The 22117-nt window shown below is 35.7% G+C and overlaps 1 protein-coding gene across 2 annotated transcripts; it reads left to right on the plus strand.

Annotated features, from left to right (window-relative positions):
- The first annotated feature begins 373 nt into the window (after positions 1-373).
- LOC120626559 lies at positions 374-21546 on the plus strand. Of its 2 annotated transcripts, none has more exons than XM_039894109.1 (8): positions 374-448; positions 13228-13418; positions 14373-14518; positions 15474-15577; positions 17031-17129; positions 17850-17990; positions 18241-19311; positions 19802-21546. In XM_039894109.1, the coding sequence occupies exons 1-8, from the start codon at positions 440-442 to the stop codon at positions 20000-20002; spliced, it is 1962 nt and encodes a 653-aa protein (XP_039750043.1). In that variant the 5' UTR covers positions 374-439; the 3' UTR covers positions 20003-21546. The 2 variants fall into 2 exon arrangements, with proteins under 2 accessions (XP_039750043.1, XP_039750044.1); XM_039894110.1 differs by having other exon boundaries at positions 14373-14512.
- Positions 21547-22117: the final 571 nt, after the last annotated feature.

Genomic DNA, 22117 nt, shown 5'->3' on the forward strand with positions numbered 1-22117 from the left:
CATAAAAATGATAACGTCGCAGTGGCCAAAGCCGCTTACGGAGTAAAAATGAGGTAAAGTCCAAGTAAGCAAGTTTAATGTTACTGCGTTAAACCAACCAAGTTGTTACCAAGTGGGGGGCTAACATAAAATCACATGATGACCTATTTCATCCAACACACCAGATCGACTGTCTTTGAATATTGACGTTTAAAATACCTTTTTAATAGTTTTTACCCGATAAAATACCTTGTAATTAATGAAAACTTTTTCTGAGTATTCCTTGATTTTTGAAATTTTGATTTTCTTTGACTGTTTTTTAGTTATTTCTTGTGAAAAGTGTTCGAATTTTAAATTTTGATAATTTTATCGTGATTTTTTAAAATAAAGTTTGTGATTATGATCATGCGAAAATTGCGCATTTAATTTAAATATTTCGCGGCAACAGTTTATTTTCAAAATGATGAAGGTAAGTTTTTTTTGTTTATATTTTAATATTCTATTATCTATACGTAAAATGTAATTGTGCGATTAATTTAAATGTAATTGTGCAGCGATTTCGACATAGCTGCTAGCTTGTTTGATGACTTCAATCTGCCTCGTTAGTCGAGCGATTCGTATTTTCGAATACGGATTACAAGATCCTGGGTTTGGTTCCGGGTAAAGCCAAATATTCTTAAGGAATTGGGTTTTTATTTAAAGGAATTAAGCCCGGCATTAATATTTGACACAATTTACGTAATCATCGTTGACGACCACCAAGCCACATTGGATCACCATGGCGGGAGTAACTAAGACTAGGTAGTAGAATATTAGGAGGCTGAGGGTAATTATTTACATGGTTACATAACCCATCACATTCTGATTGAATGTGTCCATAGCGAGGTTCAGAGTAAACATTTGCCGATTTTAACATAAGTTTGTCAAACCCCTATTCTGAGGCCGCGAAATATTTATATAATAGATAGTAGAGTAGAGTAGAGTAGACGTAGAAAAAGGTAGTTTGTAAGGTAGTAATTGTAGACCCACAAGAGCTACATAGTCACTTTAGTGACTTAGCTCTTTAACAGAGATTTAAAAAAAAACATAACCCAAACACTGTTTTTAAAAAAACCGTTGGATTTTCTATGGATATCTTCATTTCAGCTGAACCTATTTGGGCAGGATTTTACAACCAGGAAAGCGTTATCACAATCTAAGGTTTTTACTGAAAGAAAGACTATCCGAATTCTACAGAGATTTTTCAGTAAGAAGTAGGACTTAAATTTCCAAATAAGACTAACAAAGTCGAACCCTAAATAGTCATTATTGTCGAGGACCAGGAAAATAATCTGACTCGAATTAAGTCACATCCTAGCCTGCGGCCCATATTTCGAACTCTGTTCGTCCAGCCATTAATATTTACCCGGTGATTTTAAAATATGCGAGGTAATAAATCAAATTCGACTTTAACGCAAAATCTTTTCTGCATAGGCATTTGGTCAAGTCAGTGTTCAATCATTTCGCAACTGTAAATTATATTATTTTGTTCATTTTCCTGCCATTGCGCCTTTATTCAGTGAAAGCTATTCGACATTAACATAGCCCCCAAAGAGTATACAAACAACGCTACCTAGCAGTGGCGTGCACGGGGTTTTTCACTAGGGTATGCATAAAGAAGGAAGATGGCATAAAATTCGAAAATCCTTTATGAGTTATACAAAAATGATAGGGTATGCTTTGATTTTGTGCATGTACGAAGTGCACGCCACTGCTACCTAGCAACAATGCTATAAAAAGACCAAAAAAAATGTTAAAAACTTGTCATTTTCTTCGTTATGGAGTTTTATTATTTGCATTTTAAAGTTCTGTACATACCAGGTCCGTTAAAGTGAGATATTTTGCGTATTCTTTTTTTGAATATAATTTGAATATTTCCGGCCATGTCTGAGAAAATAAACTTCTCAGACGATTTACATCGCATCCGTTCCTATATTAGGTAAAACAAATTGTTAGGCAAGTAATCAAATCGTGCTATTATCTACACGATAATCATGCATAAGTTGTTATATTAAGGAGAAATTTTCATAGTTAGATACATAAGCAATACATAACGTCTCAGAATAGAATAGTATTCAGAATATAATATCCATATTAACATTATTAAATGGCTGGATTATTCAACCAAGTTGAACGGCCGAACTAAAGTTTAATATATTTAGCACCTTGATAGATCATAGTCTGAAATAGCACATAGATAGTGGGATGCATTTGTTTTTGGTTTTCACAGATCAAGAGATCTCGGGAATATACGTTTCTGATACGCACCGCTCGGATGTGGAACGCCCTCCCAGCACCTGTGTTTCATGCCACGTATAATTTGGGTACCTTCAAGGCTAGAGTGAATAGGCTTCTTCTAGGCAAGCAAGCTCCAACCTAGACCTCATCATTGCTTTCTAACGGGCATGATTATCGTCAAACGCTGGCCTATCTTTAATAAAAAAAAAATATATATATTCAAAAGTCGCGGGCAATAACTAGTTTTTACGTAAGACGATAGTTTTTACGTTTTCCATGGCTCACCGGTGAACGCTGTGGTCTTATGAGCGCAGTTCTCGGGTGTTTTGCCCAACAGGGACACTTGGGGTCCACAAGTCAACAGTTCAAGGGTTTGACTTTAATATAGCAGTCCCCACAGTCCCTATGAATTTAACAAATTATCTTGGACAGCAAATAATTTACCACCAGACAAGGCTAGCATGAATGATAGCAGAAAACAATTTTCTCCCCGGGGAAAGGGTAAAAATGTATCTTCTCCCACAGCTTTATCAACTCTCCGAGCACGGGTGCACAAGTGGAAATAACATCCAAATAATATATGTGTAATAATAAACGGGGGTAAATTTCTCCTATTCCTTGTTCCTGTGCTTTAGCAGGTGGACACGTTAATTATATCCCTTGTCAGCAGTGGCGTGCACTACATACATGCACAAAAGCACTGCATACTCAAATTGTTTTATATAGCTTATATTGGAGGGGAATATTTTTATTTTATAATAATATTTCCCTCCAATATTAGCTATATTCTATACATCTGTTTTTTGCATACCCTGACCGAAGACCCCGTGCACGCCACTGCTTGTGAGGGGATATTATCGGGGGATATAATTTTTGTCTCCAGCCTGTGCTGCTAGCTCTGCAGATGATATTGCAGGGATAACTTGTAGTTTACTAAAAAACACCTGACTGATAACAATTTTTCTAAACCGACAAACCGCGTGATATAGTGCACAGACTAAGGGCAATATAAAAAGTTCTGTCTGTTTGAAAATCAACGGAATTTTTATATTTACTTTGTAAAATAATTAATTTTACATTACAACTTATGAAAAAAAAAATTAAAAATATAACTTAATATTCATATCTGTAATTTTTTTGTAGACAATATATTTAGCAATTCATTAATTTGGCAGTTGTACCCGCTAAACTATTTATCTTAAGATCTCAAAAGGCATAAAGATCTCTCTTAACAAGTTGAAGGTTTTCATAAAACGAAATTTTATTGAAAAATCTTATTAAATAAATAAAAAAATAAATAAATATACTACGACAATACACACATCGCCATCTAGCCCCAAAGTAAGCGTAGCTTGTGTTATGGGTACTAAGATGACTGATGAATATTTTTATGAATTATATATACATAAATACAAATATATTTTTGTACATATCTTTAATATGTTATGTTTAGTATATACTATGTTTTGTTTTATTTTTTTTATTTTTTATGTTAATTTAGTTTTAAGTCCTAATATTTAATTTTGTTTGTTGTACCACCTACTAATTTCTTATAACATTTTCTTGTATGCCTTTGGTTGCCTGGAAGAGATCGCTATTTAGCGATAAGGCCGCCAAATTGTACGTTCTACCTTATTGTGCTGTTGTATTTGTATCTCTGTAAATTTTCTCTGTGGTGTACAATAAAAGTGTATTCATTCATTCATACATTCATAAATACTTAGAAAATACATATAAACACCCAGACACTGAAAAACACTTAATGCTCATCACACAAACATTTTCCAGTTGTGGGAATCGAACTCACGGCCTTGGACTCAGAAAGCAGGGTCGCTGCCAACTGCGCCAGTCGGCCGTCAAACAAAAACTGATTACAATTATCTTTAGTATAGTCCGGCTATTCTAAAGATAAAAAAGCTTGGGATTGTGTTGCTTTTAAGAACTATCAAAGCTTTAAGAAGATTAAAGCTTCGATAGTTCTTATAAGTAATTCTGTAAAGTGTGTCCTATGTCCCCATAGGTAATATTTAATAACCTAAATGTACGTTCGTAAATCGACCATAAGCCATGTAGGTAATTAAATAAGGTCATTCTCAAGTACATCACAGGGAAATGCGTTTTCTTTTCATACGGATCGTGTGTGGAGAGAAATATCATACAAACCGGTCCATCCAGATTTCACATCGCATTTACACTTGTCCGGGCATTTATATCATTACCCGCTAATCTTAAGTAGAACACTTAAGTCAGTACTTTGATAATATTAAAATCGTTGATAAATAATATCCTACCTTAGGATCGTAACATTACCGGATTTTATTTCAGTGTGTAACGTTGCATTATGCAATATTTTCTTTAATGCAATTTTGAAATTTTATATCACGAAAGTGTGCTTTTCTATATCTGCAATTAAAAAAAAAAACGACCAAAATACTCAGTTTTTATAGTATTCTTTAATTTAATCCAAAAATGTATTAAATAGCTGAGATAAAAGTGCTATAAATTTTCGTTAAAATATTGTCAAAATTAACACATCTTTTTCCCGCTGTGAATAACTACATAAATTGTTTTAATAGTTTTAATTCTTTCAACATAATTTAGCAGCACTCAGCACTTTAATATTACATTCGTATACCTGGTACTCGTGGGTACTATATTAAGATTATAATTAAATGGGTACTCTTAATAATATTTGATTATTATATTTACATATAGATAGAAAGTCTTTATTGCACATACAGAAAAAAAAACAAATTGAACGAAACAAAATAAATAAATATATATATGCGCAAAGGCAAAGGCCTTATCGCTTGAAGCGATCTCCTCCAGACAACCTTTGGTAGATGAAGTATCCACATATGTTATCAAAAGCATGAGAAATACTTATTATTTAAAGCCCGCCAGGACTTTAAATGCATTGAAGCAGCGTGGACGGTCTAAACTCTTAATTCCTCGCTCCTTTCAGAGAAGGGGGAGAGAAGAGGATTTAGAGAGCAAGAGATAGGGATGTAGAGCTAACTTCACATTGCTTGAGTTAATATTATCACATGTTGGTGACAATACCAGATCGACAGTTTAAGGTGCTCTCCGAGGCATGTATACTAATAGTGCAGCGGTGAAAGCCTAGTAGTCAGGACTTCGGCTAGACTTTCAAAAACCTGTGTTCGAATCAGCACGCACATCTAAATAAAATCAATTAAAATATCACTTGCTTCAACGGTGAAGGAAACAATAGTGAGGAAACCTGCATGCCTGTGAGTTCTCCATAATATTCTCAAAGGTGTGTGAAGTCCACCAATCCGCACTAGGCCAGCGTGGTGGACTACGGCCTACACCCTTCTCGTTGTGGGAGGAGACCCGTGTCCTGTAATGAGCCCTTATTGGATTGATATGATGCAAGCCCCTTCTAAGTCAACTATTTTCGTCTGATTGGACGCCTTCTTTCAAATTGAGACAGAGTGACGGGACAAAGCTTATAGGCTGCTTTTCTACAAGAGTTACGCTAGACATCTAAGCATTGAGCGATGTCAAAGCTATGGGCTACGAAATGAAATGACCGTTTCCACGAATGCAAAGGGGTAACATCCTAACACACTAGGTTATTCTTTCTTCTCAGTCGGTTCGCTCTTGTCAGAACGGTCGTGGTCGTCATTTAAGGGTTGTGGCACGCTTGACTATTCGTCTCCACTCCTCTCTGGCAGCTGCCTTTCTAGCACACTCATGTAAGTGGGGATTATTTCTACGATAGCTAAGAATAACCTCCTGTCCCCTTACATGAGGTTATTCTTAGCTATCGTAGAAATTTCTAATCAAATTATAAGACGTACGTATTGATACCAAGTCCTTTTCTAATTACATCCGTTAATAACATCATTTTAACATCATAAATATCATGTCAACTAATAGGCGTTCTCTGCAGGTCATAGACCTTTTGTGGGGAGTTTTTAATACCACTGTCTTGAGCCGCTTGGGTCAAGCAGCTCCCTGCTACAAGCTTGATGTCATCCTTACACCTCGTTGGGTGTCTACCAAAGTTGCGCTTACCAATACGAGGTTGCTATTCACCACCGCAGCACCTTGGGACCCCAACGTCCATCGGTTCTCCTCTCTCAATTTTTTATGTGCTTTAGCTTCGTGACTCGTTAACCTATGTAGTAACTCTGGTTCTTCTACGGACCTCCTTATTCTTTATCACGTAGAGATACTCCATAGTTGATAGTATAGGATATATATATATATATCACTTAACGTAGGTAGTATAATATATTTAGACTTTAATTTGAAGTCTCAATATTTTAGACCTGCATATTATGTACATTTATTTACTTATCCAAAGAATTTTAAATGAGCACCGAGCATTAATTTCTTGAAAATCGTGTTTAAAAGGATTTCTCCAAATATGAAGGTAATAAGTAACTATTTCGCAATTCCTTCGCAATGTAACCATACTACAAGTAGGTAGTGTAACCTCATCAATATTAATAATTTGGTCAGCGTTCTAGCAAAATTACTACCAAATGCTCAGCGTTCGAAATAAATCTTATTTTTCACTGTAAGATATTGCACACTTCTGTTGCATTTTTCTTCTTTATATTATACTAGCAGTTGCTCGCGACTTCATCCGCGATGAAATTTTGTTTTGCACCGAAATTAAAAGAAATCCAGCACCAAATCTTTTGCATGATTTATTGATTACATTTATTATTAATTTACAGATTACAGTCAGACAGAAATACATACTCTCGATAACTCTCTTTATAAAACCGTAGTTCAATAAAAGTAAAATTAAAAAAAGGATATTAGTAGCAGCCTCTTATGATTTAAGCGGATTCCCGCAACTTCGTCTGTGTACAACTGTATACGGTAGAGGCTATACGGTACGTTAGATGGAAGTTTCAAAGAATCTGTTTATCTCTAAAAACCTAGGTGCCAACTTTGGGCCTACTTGAATAAAGATATTTTTGACTTTGACTAGGAAATAAAGATGTCTATTGAAGGAAAGACAAAGTTCAATGGTTTATACAGTAGATGGCTATACGGTACGTTAGGTGGAAGTTTCGAGGAATCTGTTTATCTCTAACTTTAAAAAGCTAGGTGTCATCTATGGGCTTACTTGAATAAAGATATTTTTGACTTTCGGTCGATGGCGCAGTTTGCAGCGACCCTGCTTTTTTGCAGGTTGTGGGTACGATTCCATTAATGGAACATGTTTGAGTGATGAGCATGAATGTTTTTTAGTGTCTGGGTGTTTATATGTATATTCTAAGTATTTAAGTATATTATTCATAAAAATATTCATCAGTCATCTTAGTACCCATAACACAAGCTACGCTTACTTTGGGGCTAGATGGCGATGTGTGTATTGTCGTATTATCTATATTTATTTATTGATTTTTGTCATTGACTTTTGATAAAAATTTTAACTCGGATTTTCACAAAGTGAACTATAATTTCACAAGCCGTGGATTACGTGTGACGTGTCACGTAGGTATTAAAAATAAAAATGGCACTTTATGATACATAACCACCGCAGCCTGCCGCGATTACGGCGCAGAAAATTCATCATTGCAGTAATTTCTCTAGCGGGCCGCAATTAGACTGAAGAAAAGCCGTTAGCGTTCTGCCTTATTTGTTGCACGTAACGTACTTGACTCGAGAATTGTTTAGTATAAACATTATTTACTTCAGTTAGTATGTAGGTACCGACACTGTTCTGTTATAGTTGAGAAAATAAATGATGTATGTAGGCTAAATAATAGATATCTATTCTAACTAATATTATAAATGCGAAAGTAGGTGTGTTTGTCCTTCCTTCTCGCCTTAAATAAGCAGCCGATCAACATGATTTTCGGCATTGAGTTAGTTGAAAGGATGGAAAGAATTTTTCTTATTTGTGCAATTCGACAGCCGATTGGCGCAGTGGGCAGCGACCCTGCTTTCTGTGTCCAAGGGTTCAATTCCCAATGCTGGAAAATATTTACCTGGGTGTTTATCTATATATTATAAGTATTTATGTGTATTATTCATAAAAAATATTTATCAGTTATCTTAGTATCCATAAAACAAGCTACGCTAACTTTGGGACTAGATGGCGATGTGTGTATTGTCGTAGTATATTTATTTATATTATTTATTTAATTGTGTTTAATGTTTTTGTATTTAGCTATTTTAATGTAGGTTTATAATAATTTTAAACCACCTGTACGTTCTCGCCCATGTTGTTCTAATCCTAAGGTTGCCTGGCAGAGATCGCTACTAAGCGATAAGGCCGCCTTTTGTATTCTACTTCCGTCTTTGTATTTCTATTATTCTTTTATTTCCCTTACTTCATAGTGGTGTACAAACTGAAACATCACTTGTCGCGTGATGAACTCACAGAGCACTGGCGCACAAGTGGAAATAATATCCAAATAATATATATGTGTAATGTACGGGAGCTATGGTGATACGCTCGACCGTAACAATAGGAAGATCTTCCTCCGAGCGGGTGATCGTGCTCGGGGACCGAGGTCCGTACATTCTTTGTGAACACTTCGCTAGCGCGATGCAGGATTTTTGTGGCGCCATCTAGTTCTGTAATGTGGAGACCGCTACATGTAATACTAAACGATGGTTAACTTCTCCTATTCCTTGTTCCCGTGCTTTAGCAGGAGGGCACGTTAATTAAATCCCTGGTCAGGGGATATAAGTTTTGTCTCTTACCTGTGCTGCCATCGGCAAGTGTCCTTCCAAAAAGAAAAAGAAATACTTCAGTCCTATATAAATAATAAACAAATAAATATACTACGACAATACACACATCGCCATCTAGCCCCAAAGTAAGCGTAGCTTGTGTTATAGGTACTTAGATAGCTGATGAATATTTATTTTATTATTATAATACACATAAATACTTATTATATACAGATAAACACCCAGACACTGGAAAACATTCATGTTCATCACACAAACATCGAACCCACGACCTTGGACTCAGAAAGCAGGGTCGCTGCCCACTGCGCCACTCGGCCGTCTATATGGACTCGAATGATGCAAAGATACCCCCCGGTATCTTAGTCGTTGCTCACAAGCTATCTAAATGTCCAAAAACTATAACCAAAGGTATATTATATATCTGCTTACTAGTTTAAACCAGGAAGTCATATGCGAAAGTGAAAAGACGTTGACGACAAAATCATAAATCATTTTCTAACACATAAAAAGTTGAATTTTGTATATAAACTGAGATAAAATATGACGTCGCCACACGCTACTACGAGTAGATTACCACTATGCCAGTTAATTGCACGATCATGAGACATGCATTTTAATTCATTTTTTTCACTATAGAATAGTTTTGTTACGTGACGACAAACGCATTTTTTTAATACTAATATAGCATTGAATAATAGAACATTGACACACAGTTACGTTTAATACAATACGTCCGTAAAAGGTACAATAAATTCAAATTCAAATTCAAAAATGTTTTATTCATGTAGACCTTATCACAGGCACTTATGAAGCGTTCATACATTTAACATGTTAACACTAATGTTAGTGATGGTGATAACTGCATTCGTTAACTACTATAGATATATATATATATATAGATAGAATAACTAAATTACAACAAAACAAACAAATATCTTAAGTAGATACATCTATTAGGTTGCAAAACAACCTGCATTTTTCTCCCAGGGGGAAATGACATAATTTTATCTTCAGTGACTGCTTCATTTAGAACTCTCCGAGATTTGGCGCACATGTGAAAATAATATCCAAATAATATACGCGGGTTAACTTCTCCTATTCCCTGTTTCCGTGCTTTGGCAAGTGGACACGTAAATTTTATCCCTTGTCAGGGGATACGATAAGGGGATATAATTTTTTACTTTACACACCTTTGAGCACGTTATGAATAAATCGCTCGCTTTGGATCGTGAACTAGGTAGGTATATGGGCATTAGAAGAAGGCTCAGCGTCACTCAGCGGGCGATGGAAAGAGTCATAATCTGTAATATTTTGTTAATTTTTTTTTATTCCACTACAAGTTAGCCCTTAGCTGCAATCTCACCTGGTGGCAAGTGATGATGCAGTCTAAGATGGTAGCGGGCTTACCCGTTAAGGAGTATGGTAGTAAATAATAGGTTTCTATGTGACATCGCGCCAGAACACTAAATCGCTTAGCTGCACGTCTTTGTCAGGAGCGGTAACTACCCGCGGCCAAAGCCTCCCACCAGACCAGACCAGATAAAATTCAGAAATTATAAATTCCCAAATTGCCTCTGTCGGGTTCGATCCGGGACCTCCTACTTAAATTCGCAGCGCTCACCGTTGCGCTAGGGAGGTCGTCAAACTCATATATTCTAATTCAATCGCAAAATGAATCCCGTAATATGGCAGAAGCTAAAAATGCTACATATTATCTCAATTCAATCACCGTGACTCGTTTCACTCTAGTCATTGCACTCGCATGCTTCAAGCTATTATCCTCCAAACGGTTTGTTATGCGAAAGTGAAATGAAGAGATAATGACCTTCGACGCAAATTGAGACGTCGCTAAAATTTGTTAAAATGAAGTTTAATTTGATTAAATTATCATCATCGGATCGAATTAGTCGTGCTAAATTAATGTAGCCGAGTTACGAGTAACTGTATAGTTACGAGTATGTTCGTGTTTCAATGCATTTATATGCTTACAATGCCTTAGTAACTACCTAGTATACCTACATAAGTTTATAGATACGACTCTCCGATCTACAAAAACTGTAGGATATATCAAAATACATCGCGACAGGTTAGCCCTTGACTGCCATCTCACCTTACCACCAGGCAGTGGCGTGCACTTCATACATGCACAAAAGCACTGCATACCATAAAAATTTTGTATTAATCATAAAGGGTAAGAATTTTTTTTTTATATTTATAGACGAGCGCTTGACTGCAATCACACCTGATGGTAAGCGATGATGCAGCCTAAGGTGGAGCGCGCTTGCCTAGAAGATTCACTCTTGATTTTATGCCATTTTCCTTCTTTATGCATACCCTGGTCAAAATCCCTGTGCACGCCACTGCCACTAGGTAAGATGGCAGCGGGCTAACCTGTGGATAAGGATTATGTTAGTCATACCCTTAGCGGCACGTCTTTGATGGCAGGGTGGTAACTAGACACGGCTAAAGCCTCCCACCAGACCGGACCAGAGAATATTCAGAAATAAAAAAATCCCACAATACCTTTGCCGGGAATCGAACCTAGTACCTCCTACTTAAATTCACAGCGCTCACCATTGCGCCAGGGAGGTCGCCAGAAATTTGTAATCTTAATGTACATTTTATATTTAATATTAAGTAAACTAAATTTTTCTTTTAAATAGTGTAGGAACAGAAATGTGGTCACAATTGCCTACCAGAATAAAAAATATTATTGTATTTGCTCAGTAGCTGGGAACTAACGTCCGTTTTCTATATTCAATCAATCTGTAATCTGTTGATAAGTTGCTTAACGAAGTTGTTATTAGTAAAAAAATGTATGGACATTTAATGACAATAGCAAGTTTGCTGAGTTATAAATCTAAAGATTACGGATAGATTAAATATAGAAAATGACCATTAATAGGTTACGTATCTATAGATAGACAATTCCGACAGTAGAAACGAACAATGTTCTATAAAAGTATGGCGGTGCGCATACACCTTTTTATGTGATATAGAGCCGGTTTTGACGTCTCAACTTGAAGTGAGAAGACATTCCCGGAATCAACTTAAAAGCTGATGTCTGTTGAACCATCAGAAGTAGTACCACTATACGTAGGTTTTACATATAGCGATACTACTATTGGTATTAAGTACCTACCTAAATAGTTATAATAGGTTTAGGTTTAAAGACATTTATTCCCATAAAAAGACCTAAGTCACTTACATAGGAAACTTAGTTTTCTATAATAAATTAATACACTTCGCCATTAGACTAAACTAAATTCAATTTTACTATTATCTACTCATTCAATGTAATCGTCTTTAAATTTATTGGTATAACTTAATATATAAGAAGCTAATTTAGTTTTGAATACATTGAATGAGTTTACATTTTTTTTCAAGTATAGGTATTTTATTATAAAATTTGGCGCCTTCAAAGGTAAGGGATTTTTTACCATAATTGGTTCTTGTTCTAGGTAAGGTAGGTTCCTATGTAAAATCCTATCTACCTAGTCTAAAGTCTACTGTATTCCTTTCCTTAAATAAATTAAATGATATTTATTCGGAATTAGGTAGCATCAATCTGAAACTCGAAACGAGAACGTGTTGGTCACACAATTAAAAATTTGGCACTGGCAACATACAAATATTGCTCGAATAAAAGCGTTCTTGACAAAATATATTCGATTGGTAGGTATATAACTAATTTATTTTATTTTATTACACTTATAATTTTTATAGGCAAAAAGTGCAGTGTTTGCTTTCTTCGGAACTGATTTTTATCAATATTTTACTTCCGCTCTTCACTGTTCCTCATTTCCTATATTTTACTATACTTAAAAATCATTAAAAAATTCTCTATACTTGTTTTTCGATTGTTTCCTAGTATTATTATATTTATTAGTATTAATAAAGAAATTAAGGTTATAATATTCATCATTCATCATGACCGATGTTCGGAAAATGTAGATATCATAACTATTCCAGTTTATAATACGTACTCGATGTTGTCCGCGTTTTACGACCGCGTTTATTATACGATGTTTTCCTGGAATAAAAAGTAGCCTGTAACTCCGTCCGTTCAACTAACTTCATACCAAAAATGAAGTTGATTAGTTTAGAACAAATAAACAAACGCACAATGTCACATGTAGCCCATATTACTTACTCTCCGTACTTTCAACTAACTCCACATCAAAAATCAAGTTGATTGGTTGCTTATTTTATTAGGAGGAAGGACAAACAAACAAAAACAGATTTACATTTATAATATTAATAAGGATTCTCCTGCAGATACTGCTAGTGATAACGCTATGGACGTTATGCGAAGCGTCGTACCCTAGTCGGATGGCGCTGAAGATGAGGAATCCCGTAGCGTTCCGTCCCGGCGTGATGCTGCAGCGGCCGATGTACCAGCAACGGATCGTACCAACCGCGTCGAGGAGGGCCCCTTTCATTTTGTACAGGAATTTCCCGCACCATAGGTTAGTTTAAATTTTTTTGGGTGATGTCGACATTCACGTCATAAAATAATGAGCCGATATCATCAAACGCAATGTTAGCACATTGCGTTGACGCAGTGGGCTACGACCAATTTTTTTATTTTAGCGTGGTGGAAAAGCTTTATTGCCACCTCCGACCCTTGGGCAGGACGGAGGTTATGTGGAACTCCCCCCTCTAAAGGGGTTATACCCAAACTAAATACCACCACGGCATGTCCCTCTTGTTGGCTTTGTTAGACGCCCGGAGAAAAGTGTGCAACGATCCTGCTTTTTGAATCCAAGGCAGTGGGTTCGGTTCCCAAAACTGGAAAATGTTTCAGTGATGAACATTTATGTTTTTCAGTGTCTGGGTGATTACATGTATAAAATAAGTATTTATGTATGTTATTAATAAAAAAAATCTTCTGTCATCTTAGTACCTATAACACATGAAAATTAAGCTTCATTTGCTATAGTCTGCGAAAAGCAGGAGAATCTGTATGGTGTAATTTCTTCAATTCTTATACTCCACACCAAACAGATCCTCGGCAATGTACCCTCTACGCATGTTTCGCTCCAGCACCATAGCATTCTCAGGAGACGATGACTTTACAATGTTTGCTTAACAATTATTCATTAGGTTTTTAAGCTTAATTTTCATAATATAATGCGCAAAGTAACGTCTGCTTCTATCCAATAATCCTTGGCTCGATTTATTAATACATCAGCACATCGACCCATTACCGGCCCACTACATAGCACGAGTCACCTCCCGCAATGAGAAAGGGTTAAGGCCGTGGTCCACCACGCTGGCCCGGTGCGGCTTGGTGGACTCGACACACCTTTGAGAACATTATTTAGATCTCTCAGGCATGCAGGTTTCCTCACGATGTTTTCCTTCAACGTAGAATCAAGTGATATTTTAATTACTTAGTCTAAGATAATAATTACTTCCAGATACGCCATGAAGCATGTCAACCCAGTTCCAACTCGCAACGTCTTCAGCCCCTGGAAGACGACTAGGCTGCCGATACCCAGCTCGACGCAGGAGTATGACTTCGTGCGACCCATGGCCTCTCCACTTATACAGCCAGATGGTACAGGTTGACTAGCTGGGATGCACTTAAGCACCTTTATTAGCACCTCTTTAACTATAGAACTACTTATTACTGAAGAACTAGATTTTCTACCTTCGTTTACCTATTCGATCGCGTGAAAGTTATCCACGATTTATATGAAATCGAAAGAGCGCCATCTAGTGAGAATAATGTTTTAAGAGAATTAATTACCGACAAGTACTTATTACAATACTGGTAATCGTAATTAATTCTCTTTACCTATTTTTATTAATTTCTATAAAAGAGTTTATAACATGACCAGGTTTCGATTTTACAGCGTTGCAAACCTAAAATTCTACGTAGCCGCTACGTGCACTTTTCAGTTTCAACCAATTGTTAACCAAAACCGAAATAATCAGTAATCTCTACATATGTATAGTATTTTTAATTGATCCCAAAATCCCAACAAATAAGAAAACCTTACTGATTTACGTTAGAGGTAGGTAAATTTGCACATTATTTCTGTAAGGTAATTTTAGATAGTCGCGTATAGCTGGGGTATCCAGAAAGATGGTCAAAAATAAGGTATATTTTTTCACCTAAGTAGTTTTAATATCTAAATTACTTTCGGTTTTAATAATATAGTTAGTTGATACCTATATGCTATCATATAATATCATATATGAGTAAGTTGTTTAAACCCCTTTTTGGAATACTCACCACCTTAATATTAATTGATAAGTATTTTCTTTTCAGTGCACATTGCACATAATTTTTGTTAGTGTCCACAGCAATATAAACCGAACACTCATTTTCATAGTATAATAACTACTGGCGTTTGATAGCCTAATACTCAACGATACTACTCTAAGGAGTCGATCAAAGGGTGGTCGATGAGACACGGTGGGTCGTAGTAAGCGGGTAGTGTTTTATATTATGATCGAGTGGTGTTCGTATGCTGTGGGCATAGACAATTCGGTTCAGAGTGTTGTAACCGCAGGTGCTATCCACACTATCCCAGCGCCTAACCTCAGTCTGTCCGAGAAGCCGATTGTCGTCATGGACTCCTCGGAAGGCAGTAGTGAGAGCGAATCTTCTGAGTCGGTGTGTATTTATTTTCCACTATTGTACCAACTATTTTACCTACTCAAATGTATTGTTACTAGATATTCTTATAATGCGAAATAAGATTTAGCAATGGCAGAAGGAAAACAATAAAGAGGGCGCGTTATAAATGTCTATTCACTCTTGCACTCTTAAAGGGCTTCTAGGTGTCAATATGTCGTCCAATCTTAACTTCGGACAATGCATCCAATCCAAGGCAATAAGCAACAGCTGTCAATTTAAAAACTTTAGATCCTCAATGAGGTCTAGCGGTACTTCACGCCTGAACAGATTCTCACCAACGGTACCAAGCTCATGTTCGATCGTGTATGGAGTACTGGTCCCATTTATCGGATGGCTGGATCGCCGTGCTATAAGACTCATCGGTGACTAAGGCACTTGTCTCACCGGCAACGATTAACGAGTAACGAGTAGAGCTAGAACTAGAAACGAGTTAGCGAGACGCGGGGAGCGAGTGCGTAGTTCCGATATTTGTGTAGCTCGGCTATAAGTGAGTGTGAGTTATCTTTCATGGCTCTTGTCGCTCAGCGACAAACTAGTGAAGCAATTGCTCGCCGGCAGTGTGAACAGTCAGCGATCAACTGTTTGTATATGCATCTCTTTTGTTCACACGGAAAGTATATCTATTGTACGTTTCTTGAGCGAGAAAATAGCCGATAGTTAGTCGTTTTCTCGTCGTTGGTGGGACAACTGCCTTAGCCACTAAAAACTTTTAGAGTTTGGATCATCGTCGCAAGGTTGCCTATTTTTCGGTATTGTACTAGATATAGTTCTCGAGTGTACTCTATTCCCTTCTCAATTTTTTTGGTAACATCGAGCCGCGAGGCAACGTAAGGCTCTGCACCCCTATGTGGATTTTATACCATGTACACATACGAAGCGCTTTGCATCCTCGTTTCTGGAATGCCGTTTCAGCTTCCATGTTCCTCCTTACCTCCTACATATAATATACCTTTAAATCAAGAGTGAATAGATGAGACGAGAGAGCCAAAAGAGATACCAAGTTACAAGCGAAACTGAGCTTTGAGGTAACTAGTATGCATTCGAACTGCAATCCAACCGTAAAATTGCAGTTATGAAGTAGGTACTTAGTAACATTTCAGTTAACATATATTAGACGTCTAGTTTACTTCCCGTGTTAGTTTAATCAAGAAATCTAAGTAATTCCAATAGGAAACTTGGGTTAGGGTGCAACTGGCTTTATTTAGCCAGTTGCAATCAAATCGTGTGCAAATAAGCTTTGTAAACTGGATTTGGCGTTCAGTATCAACTTGTGACAAACAAAAATTTAACAGAGCCGATAGCGGATCGTTACAAAAATATAATTCACGATTCAACTATTCAACTATTTTGAATAGTTGAATCGTGAATTATATGAGGAATGTTTTTTATTTTCGCATCCTCAAGTAATACTTACTTATTACCTTTATAGCCTCGGCCGACATATGAAGTAACGGAGAAATATGCTGATCAATCGATCTATCAACACAATCCAAGAATCGAGCATCCAATCGGATTTTCCAAAGCATCTGTAAGTGAAACTGGAAAAAATTTGCATAACTAGAAGAATAATATCAAGTCCCATCGACAGCTGAGCTCTGACTTACAAATTCTTAATTTTTTTCACACGTTTAGCTTGTGATTACTGATTCAGTATTCATTGTATCAGTAATCACCAGCTAAACGTTTTGCATTCATTTAATCATTCATTAAAACTCACTCGACTGATTGTGTCTCTACAAATAACTGTTTTAATTTTATCCCATTGCACTCTTATAAGAGTGTCTCCCAAACAAATAACAGTATTCACTGTCATTTTAGTTCTTTGGACACTCGTACAGTATCACAGTGACAGCAGATATTATGAAAATTAAAATTAATTTGCTATTTTTTACACTGAATAATTGTTAGGAGTCTTAACAATTATTTATTGTAAAGTCAACATCTCATGAGGATACTCCGGTTTCGGAGCGAAACGTACATAGAAAGTAAATTCCGAAGATCTGTTGGGTGTGGAGTATAAGGATGGAAGATTCTCCCGTTTTTCGCAGAGCATAGCTAATTAAGCTTAATTTTCATAATATATCATGGAATTCCGCAAAGTAACGCATGCTTTGGTCCAATATTGAAAGTGACAGCAGCATGTCCAGAATGTAGCATAAATAATTATTCACTCACCCCACTGTTATAATAATAAAAACACGACATTCTTTAACTCGAAATAACGGATAACGTAAAATTTTCTTTTAAGACACTGTCCGCGGCAGAACTGCAAACTATAATGAGGAATAATGCAGCACTACATATAGCCTCTGAGTATGGTCTACCGATACATCTAGGAACCCAACCTGTCTCGGAGAATTCTGTGATCCCACATCAGTTCGCAATGCAGGTTCGTTTTCATAATATATCTATAAACAAATTCCGTAATAAAGTCAACATCATTATCATGACAACAAATGGAATCCACAGTTCAAAGAACATAGACCTTTACAGGCAGTTCATATTTTCTTGTGTGATGAAGCTTGCATCTATCGGGCTCCCTACAGTTTGCTTTTTAGTACTACACTATTGTCATATCACGTCTAAGTAGGAAACTGTGAAATAAATTTAAATGCGACATTAACGATTTCATATTACAGGGCTTCCATGGAACTCCCCAAGACTTTAAAGCGGCGGAAGGATTAATAATGGCCCCGAACGGAATATACCAACAGTTCCCAACTATATTCCAGCAATTTCCGCCAACTGAGTTCCTCCCATTCACCCAAGATTTTCCACCACAAGTACAAATTCAAACACAAGCACCTGAGACCGAACCTCCTTTGTATTTGTTACAAAATGAACAGATTACCAAACAGGTGCCATCGTCATTCGTTCCCAGTGAAGAAAAGAACTTAGTCCAAAGAGAAACACAACAAAGTCCAGTAATATCTTTAGTGCCTCAAGCATTTACTATCAAAAACGTTTCGGAAAATATAATTGATGTTGACCTTACCACTGCAGCCATACCACAAAATTCAACCGTTGACTTAGTAACAACCGAAACACAGACCACTAGTACAATTAAGCAAGTTGAAACGAGTACAGAAGATCATAAATCAGTACCTGTATATTACGCTCAAATAGGTCAAAGCGTTGGTAATGTTATTGCAAATGGATTTTACACTGCATTAAACGATGTGAGAGCTACTATGGGAACTGAATTCGACAAAGTACAAAATAAAACGAATACACAAAAAGACAACAAAGTTAACATAACTACAACGATTCCACCCACGACAACCACAAGGGAAACAAAAGCTTTGTTCATGCAGCATCAAAATCTTGATAAAAATGACAAAGTTGATGCTCTCAAAAATTTAATTGCAACACCGTTCGAAAAGACAGCTGAATCAGTTAACGTGGCTTACACTTTACTGCGAGCAAATGAGAAACAGGCTAAAGTTAACCAAGACGGCGAAATATTTGCAGGACAACTAGTTGAAGCTAAAATAAGCGAAGATCAAGACTTCAACAAAGAAAAATCTGTTTTGGCTAATCGGCCACCAGTTCGTATGTTTTCCGTAACAGAAAAGAGGGTCTCTGAACAAACTCCACAGAGAACAGTAGTTAAGGCCAAGATACCTCCTAAAAGTAAACTGACGTTTGATGATAAAACTGGTGAACCAGTTTTGAGAGTTTACGCTAGTTATGTTGATAATCCCGCACAGGTGAGCTTGTAGATAAATAATATTTATGTAGTACAATTTTTGGAGTTTAGCTATTTAGGGTAGATATATAAGAATTTGGATTTGTTGCATACAACTAAAACAACAAACATACCATTTGACTGGCAAGCTTTCAAACTGGAAAACTTTCAGAAAAAAAACATGGAGATAGCTAAAATACAATAGAATAAAATTAAAATAAAGTAAAATTTGGAAGTAATAAATGGAATAACAGTAGATATTCACTATATATAGATATTTAGATAGCGAATTATCTATATTAATTAATAAAACAGAAACTACACTGGAAAAAAAAATCAAAACAATAGGTTAAAATAAAATTGATGTAGAGAATGCGAAAGTAACTGAAATAGTTGAAAACCAAATATAAGAATCAGAAATGACAAATAGACACTCTTTTGAACCATTCATAAGTTTTAACGTATAAACTACTAAAGTATAATAATATAACAAATAACATTTTCATTAACAGAAAGAAGCAGTAACTACGAAGCTAGCAAACATGAAACGTAAAGAGGCACCAAGGAAACAGGATAACTTTGATTGGAAAACGGATACTATTAAAAGCTTCGACCAAGATGAAGCTGGTATAAACCATATGGCTCAGTTCGGGTTGAAGATAAAGTCGAGAAGCGATGATTACATGCCAATATTTGACGACTATGAGGAGTAAAGTTGCGCCATACGATGTTTACATCCTTTTACAAAAACATTATTAACTATGCAGTGTCCGAATGCACAGGATAGGTTCTACTTGTAAAAAGAGGGTTTACTACGAATTCTCAAAGCAGTAATATTTCAATCATTATTTAGTATAATGGATTCTTATTTTTAGGATGTTATATGTTTTAATTTTTAACTAATAATGCTTTTAGCCATAGCAGTAAACCGTTTGAATACTATTCTTTGTCCTGAGGGTTCTAAAATCCAAACCTACTGGTATTTTGACCATTTGAACCAGACATTCAATTTGTATAAGTATATTGCACATGTATCTTTTTTCAGTTCTTTTAAGAAAACGTCACAGAATGTATTTTGTGGGTAGTTTACAATTTCAGTGTCAAACATTGGCAATATCCATGTTATATAAGGGCCTACCTTTATTATTCATTGTTCTCAGGGCCTACCATCTATTTCCACCGATGATATAATTATAAGATAGCCATATCGCATTATATAATCATCAATTTTATCTGTGTGGAGGTGCTAACACCGTGCGTTCGTAACCAATGTGACTTCATTGTTATTTTCATATTCAAGTAACTACTAAAACAACATTACATCAAAAGGAAATTACTTTGGAATTAGTTACATAGCAGCATCTTAAGTTATAATCCCCATATTATTAGAAAAATCTCTAGTTGTTTATAGATGCCCCAACGTTTAATTAAAATTTTAAACTGATGTCTCAAGGCTTAAAATAAAGCAGTCTTAGTTTTACACATAGGAATCCTAATAGCAAATACAACCTTTAAGTATAGAAAAAACTTGTCACCGAACGACTGCTCCCAGGGACCGTATTACTAAAAGTTAAGAGTGGAAATACTACACGCTGGGAGTACAACGGCGTAAAATAGCTGTTTTAGAGCGTAACAAGAAATGTAGTTTAAAAATTACAGTGAAGGCGCTGTTACAAATTTCTTTTTCGTATCAAATAACAATTTGTGTGCTCTGAGTCTCGTTCGCGGCAACAAGGTGACACGTACACATTTCTAGTCGGATTTTAATTTACTGCAGCAAACTGACATTTGCTAGTGTCACATGGTAAAATAATGTTGCCACATTTATTTTAATAGTGATGTTCCAGCTCATTAGTGATTCAATTCACTTGCAAAAAACTATACCTTATAATAATAATAATAATAATTCTAAATATGAATTAAAGTAAGGTGTCAATAGGTATTTATTAATAAATAATTGCAATATAGGCAGATTAAAAAAACGCATCGTGTCAATCATCTCTTTTTATCACATCACTATTTTCGTCCCATTAAAATTCGATAACACAGTTAACGTCCGTTTACTCCAGCGAATTATTATTCCGACTTTGTCTTGTTATTAAGATTTCTATAGTTTTATACATTCCTTAGCGTTAACATTAATTAACTACTACTAAGTAAAAATAACGATTTTAAGTATTTATGTGTAAATATACTCTGTATTATGTTTAAGTGCCTAACCTTATTATTTTTAACGAGATATTTTATGCATTTAGATATATTGATTAGTACCTATACGTATCAATTTATTTTGTAAAATACCAAATTTATTTAATAAAAAGAACTAACGGAAATAAGTTTATGGAATATTATTTAATTTATTTTAGTATGTAGTATGGTTGAGTAACTTTAAGTTGAGCATATTGTAAACAAATTCAGCAAACTTGTTTGAAATCTGGCACAAAAAAGACTAAGATATACAATAAAATCCCAAATTGGTCAAAGCTTAGCACACTTGTTTTGCAGTGAGGTAATTGTTATTTTCAGCTTGGTCTCATCTCTATGGGATATTACACACATACAAAATACTTGAGCAAACTATTTTACTCTTACTTTTTGACTATTTTTCTCTAACTTTTACTTACTTACGAGTACGTCCAGCATCATATACGTCAATCGGTTAGATAACGTTGCAATGGTGAATTAAAAAAACTGTGTACTTACATAAGTACACACACGTATTACACGTGTACACGTACACGTACGCGTTAGAAGTTATACTTCTATAGCGTAACGAGATAAAAATATTTTCGAATTATTTATCTCATGCCTTATTGTTGAAAAAACCA

The sequence above is a fragment of the Pararge aegeria genome, chromosome 9, assembly GCF_905163445.1.
Source record: "Pararge aegeria chromosome 9, ilParAegt1.1, whole genome shotgun sequence".
Classification (NCBI taxonomy): Eukaryota; Metazoa; Arthropoda; class Insecta; order Lepidoptera; family Nymphalidae; genus Pararge; species Pararge aegeria.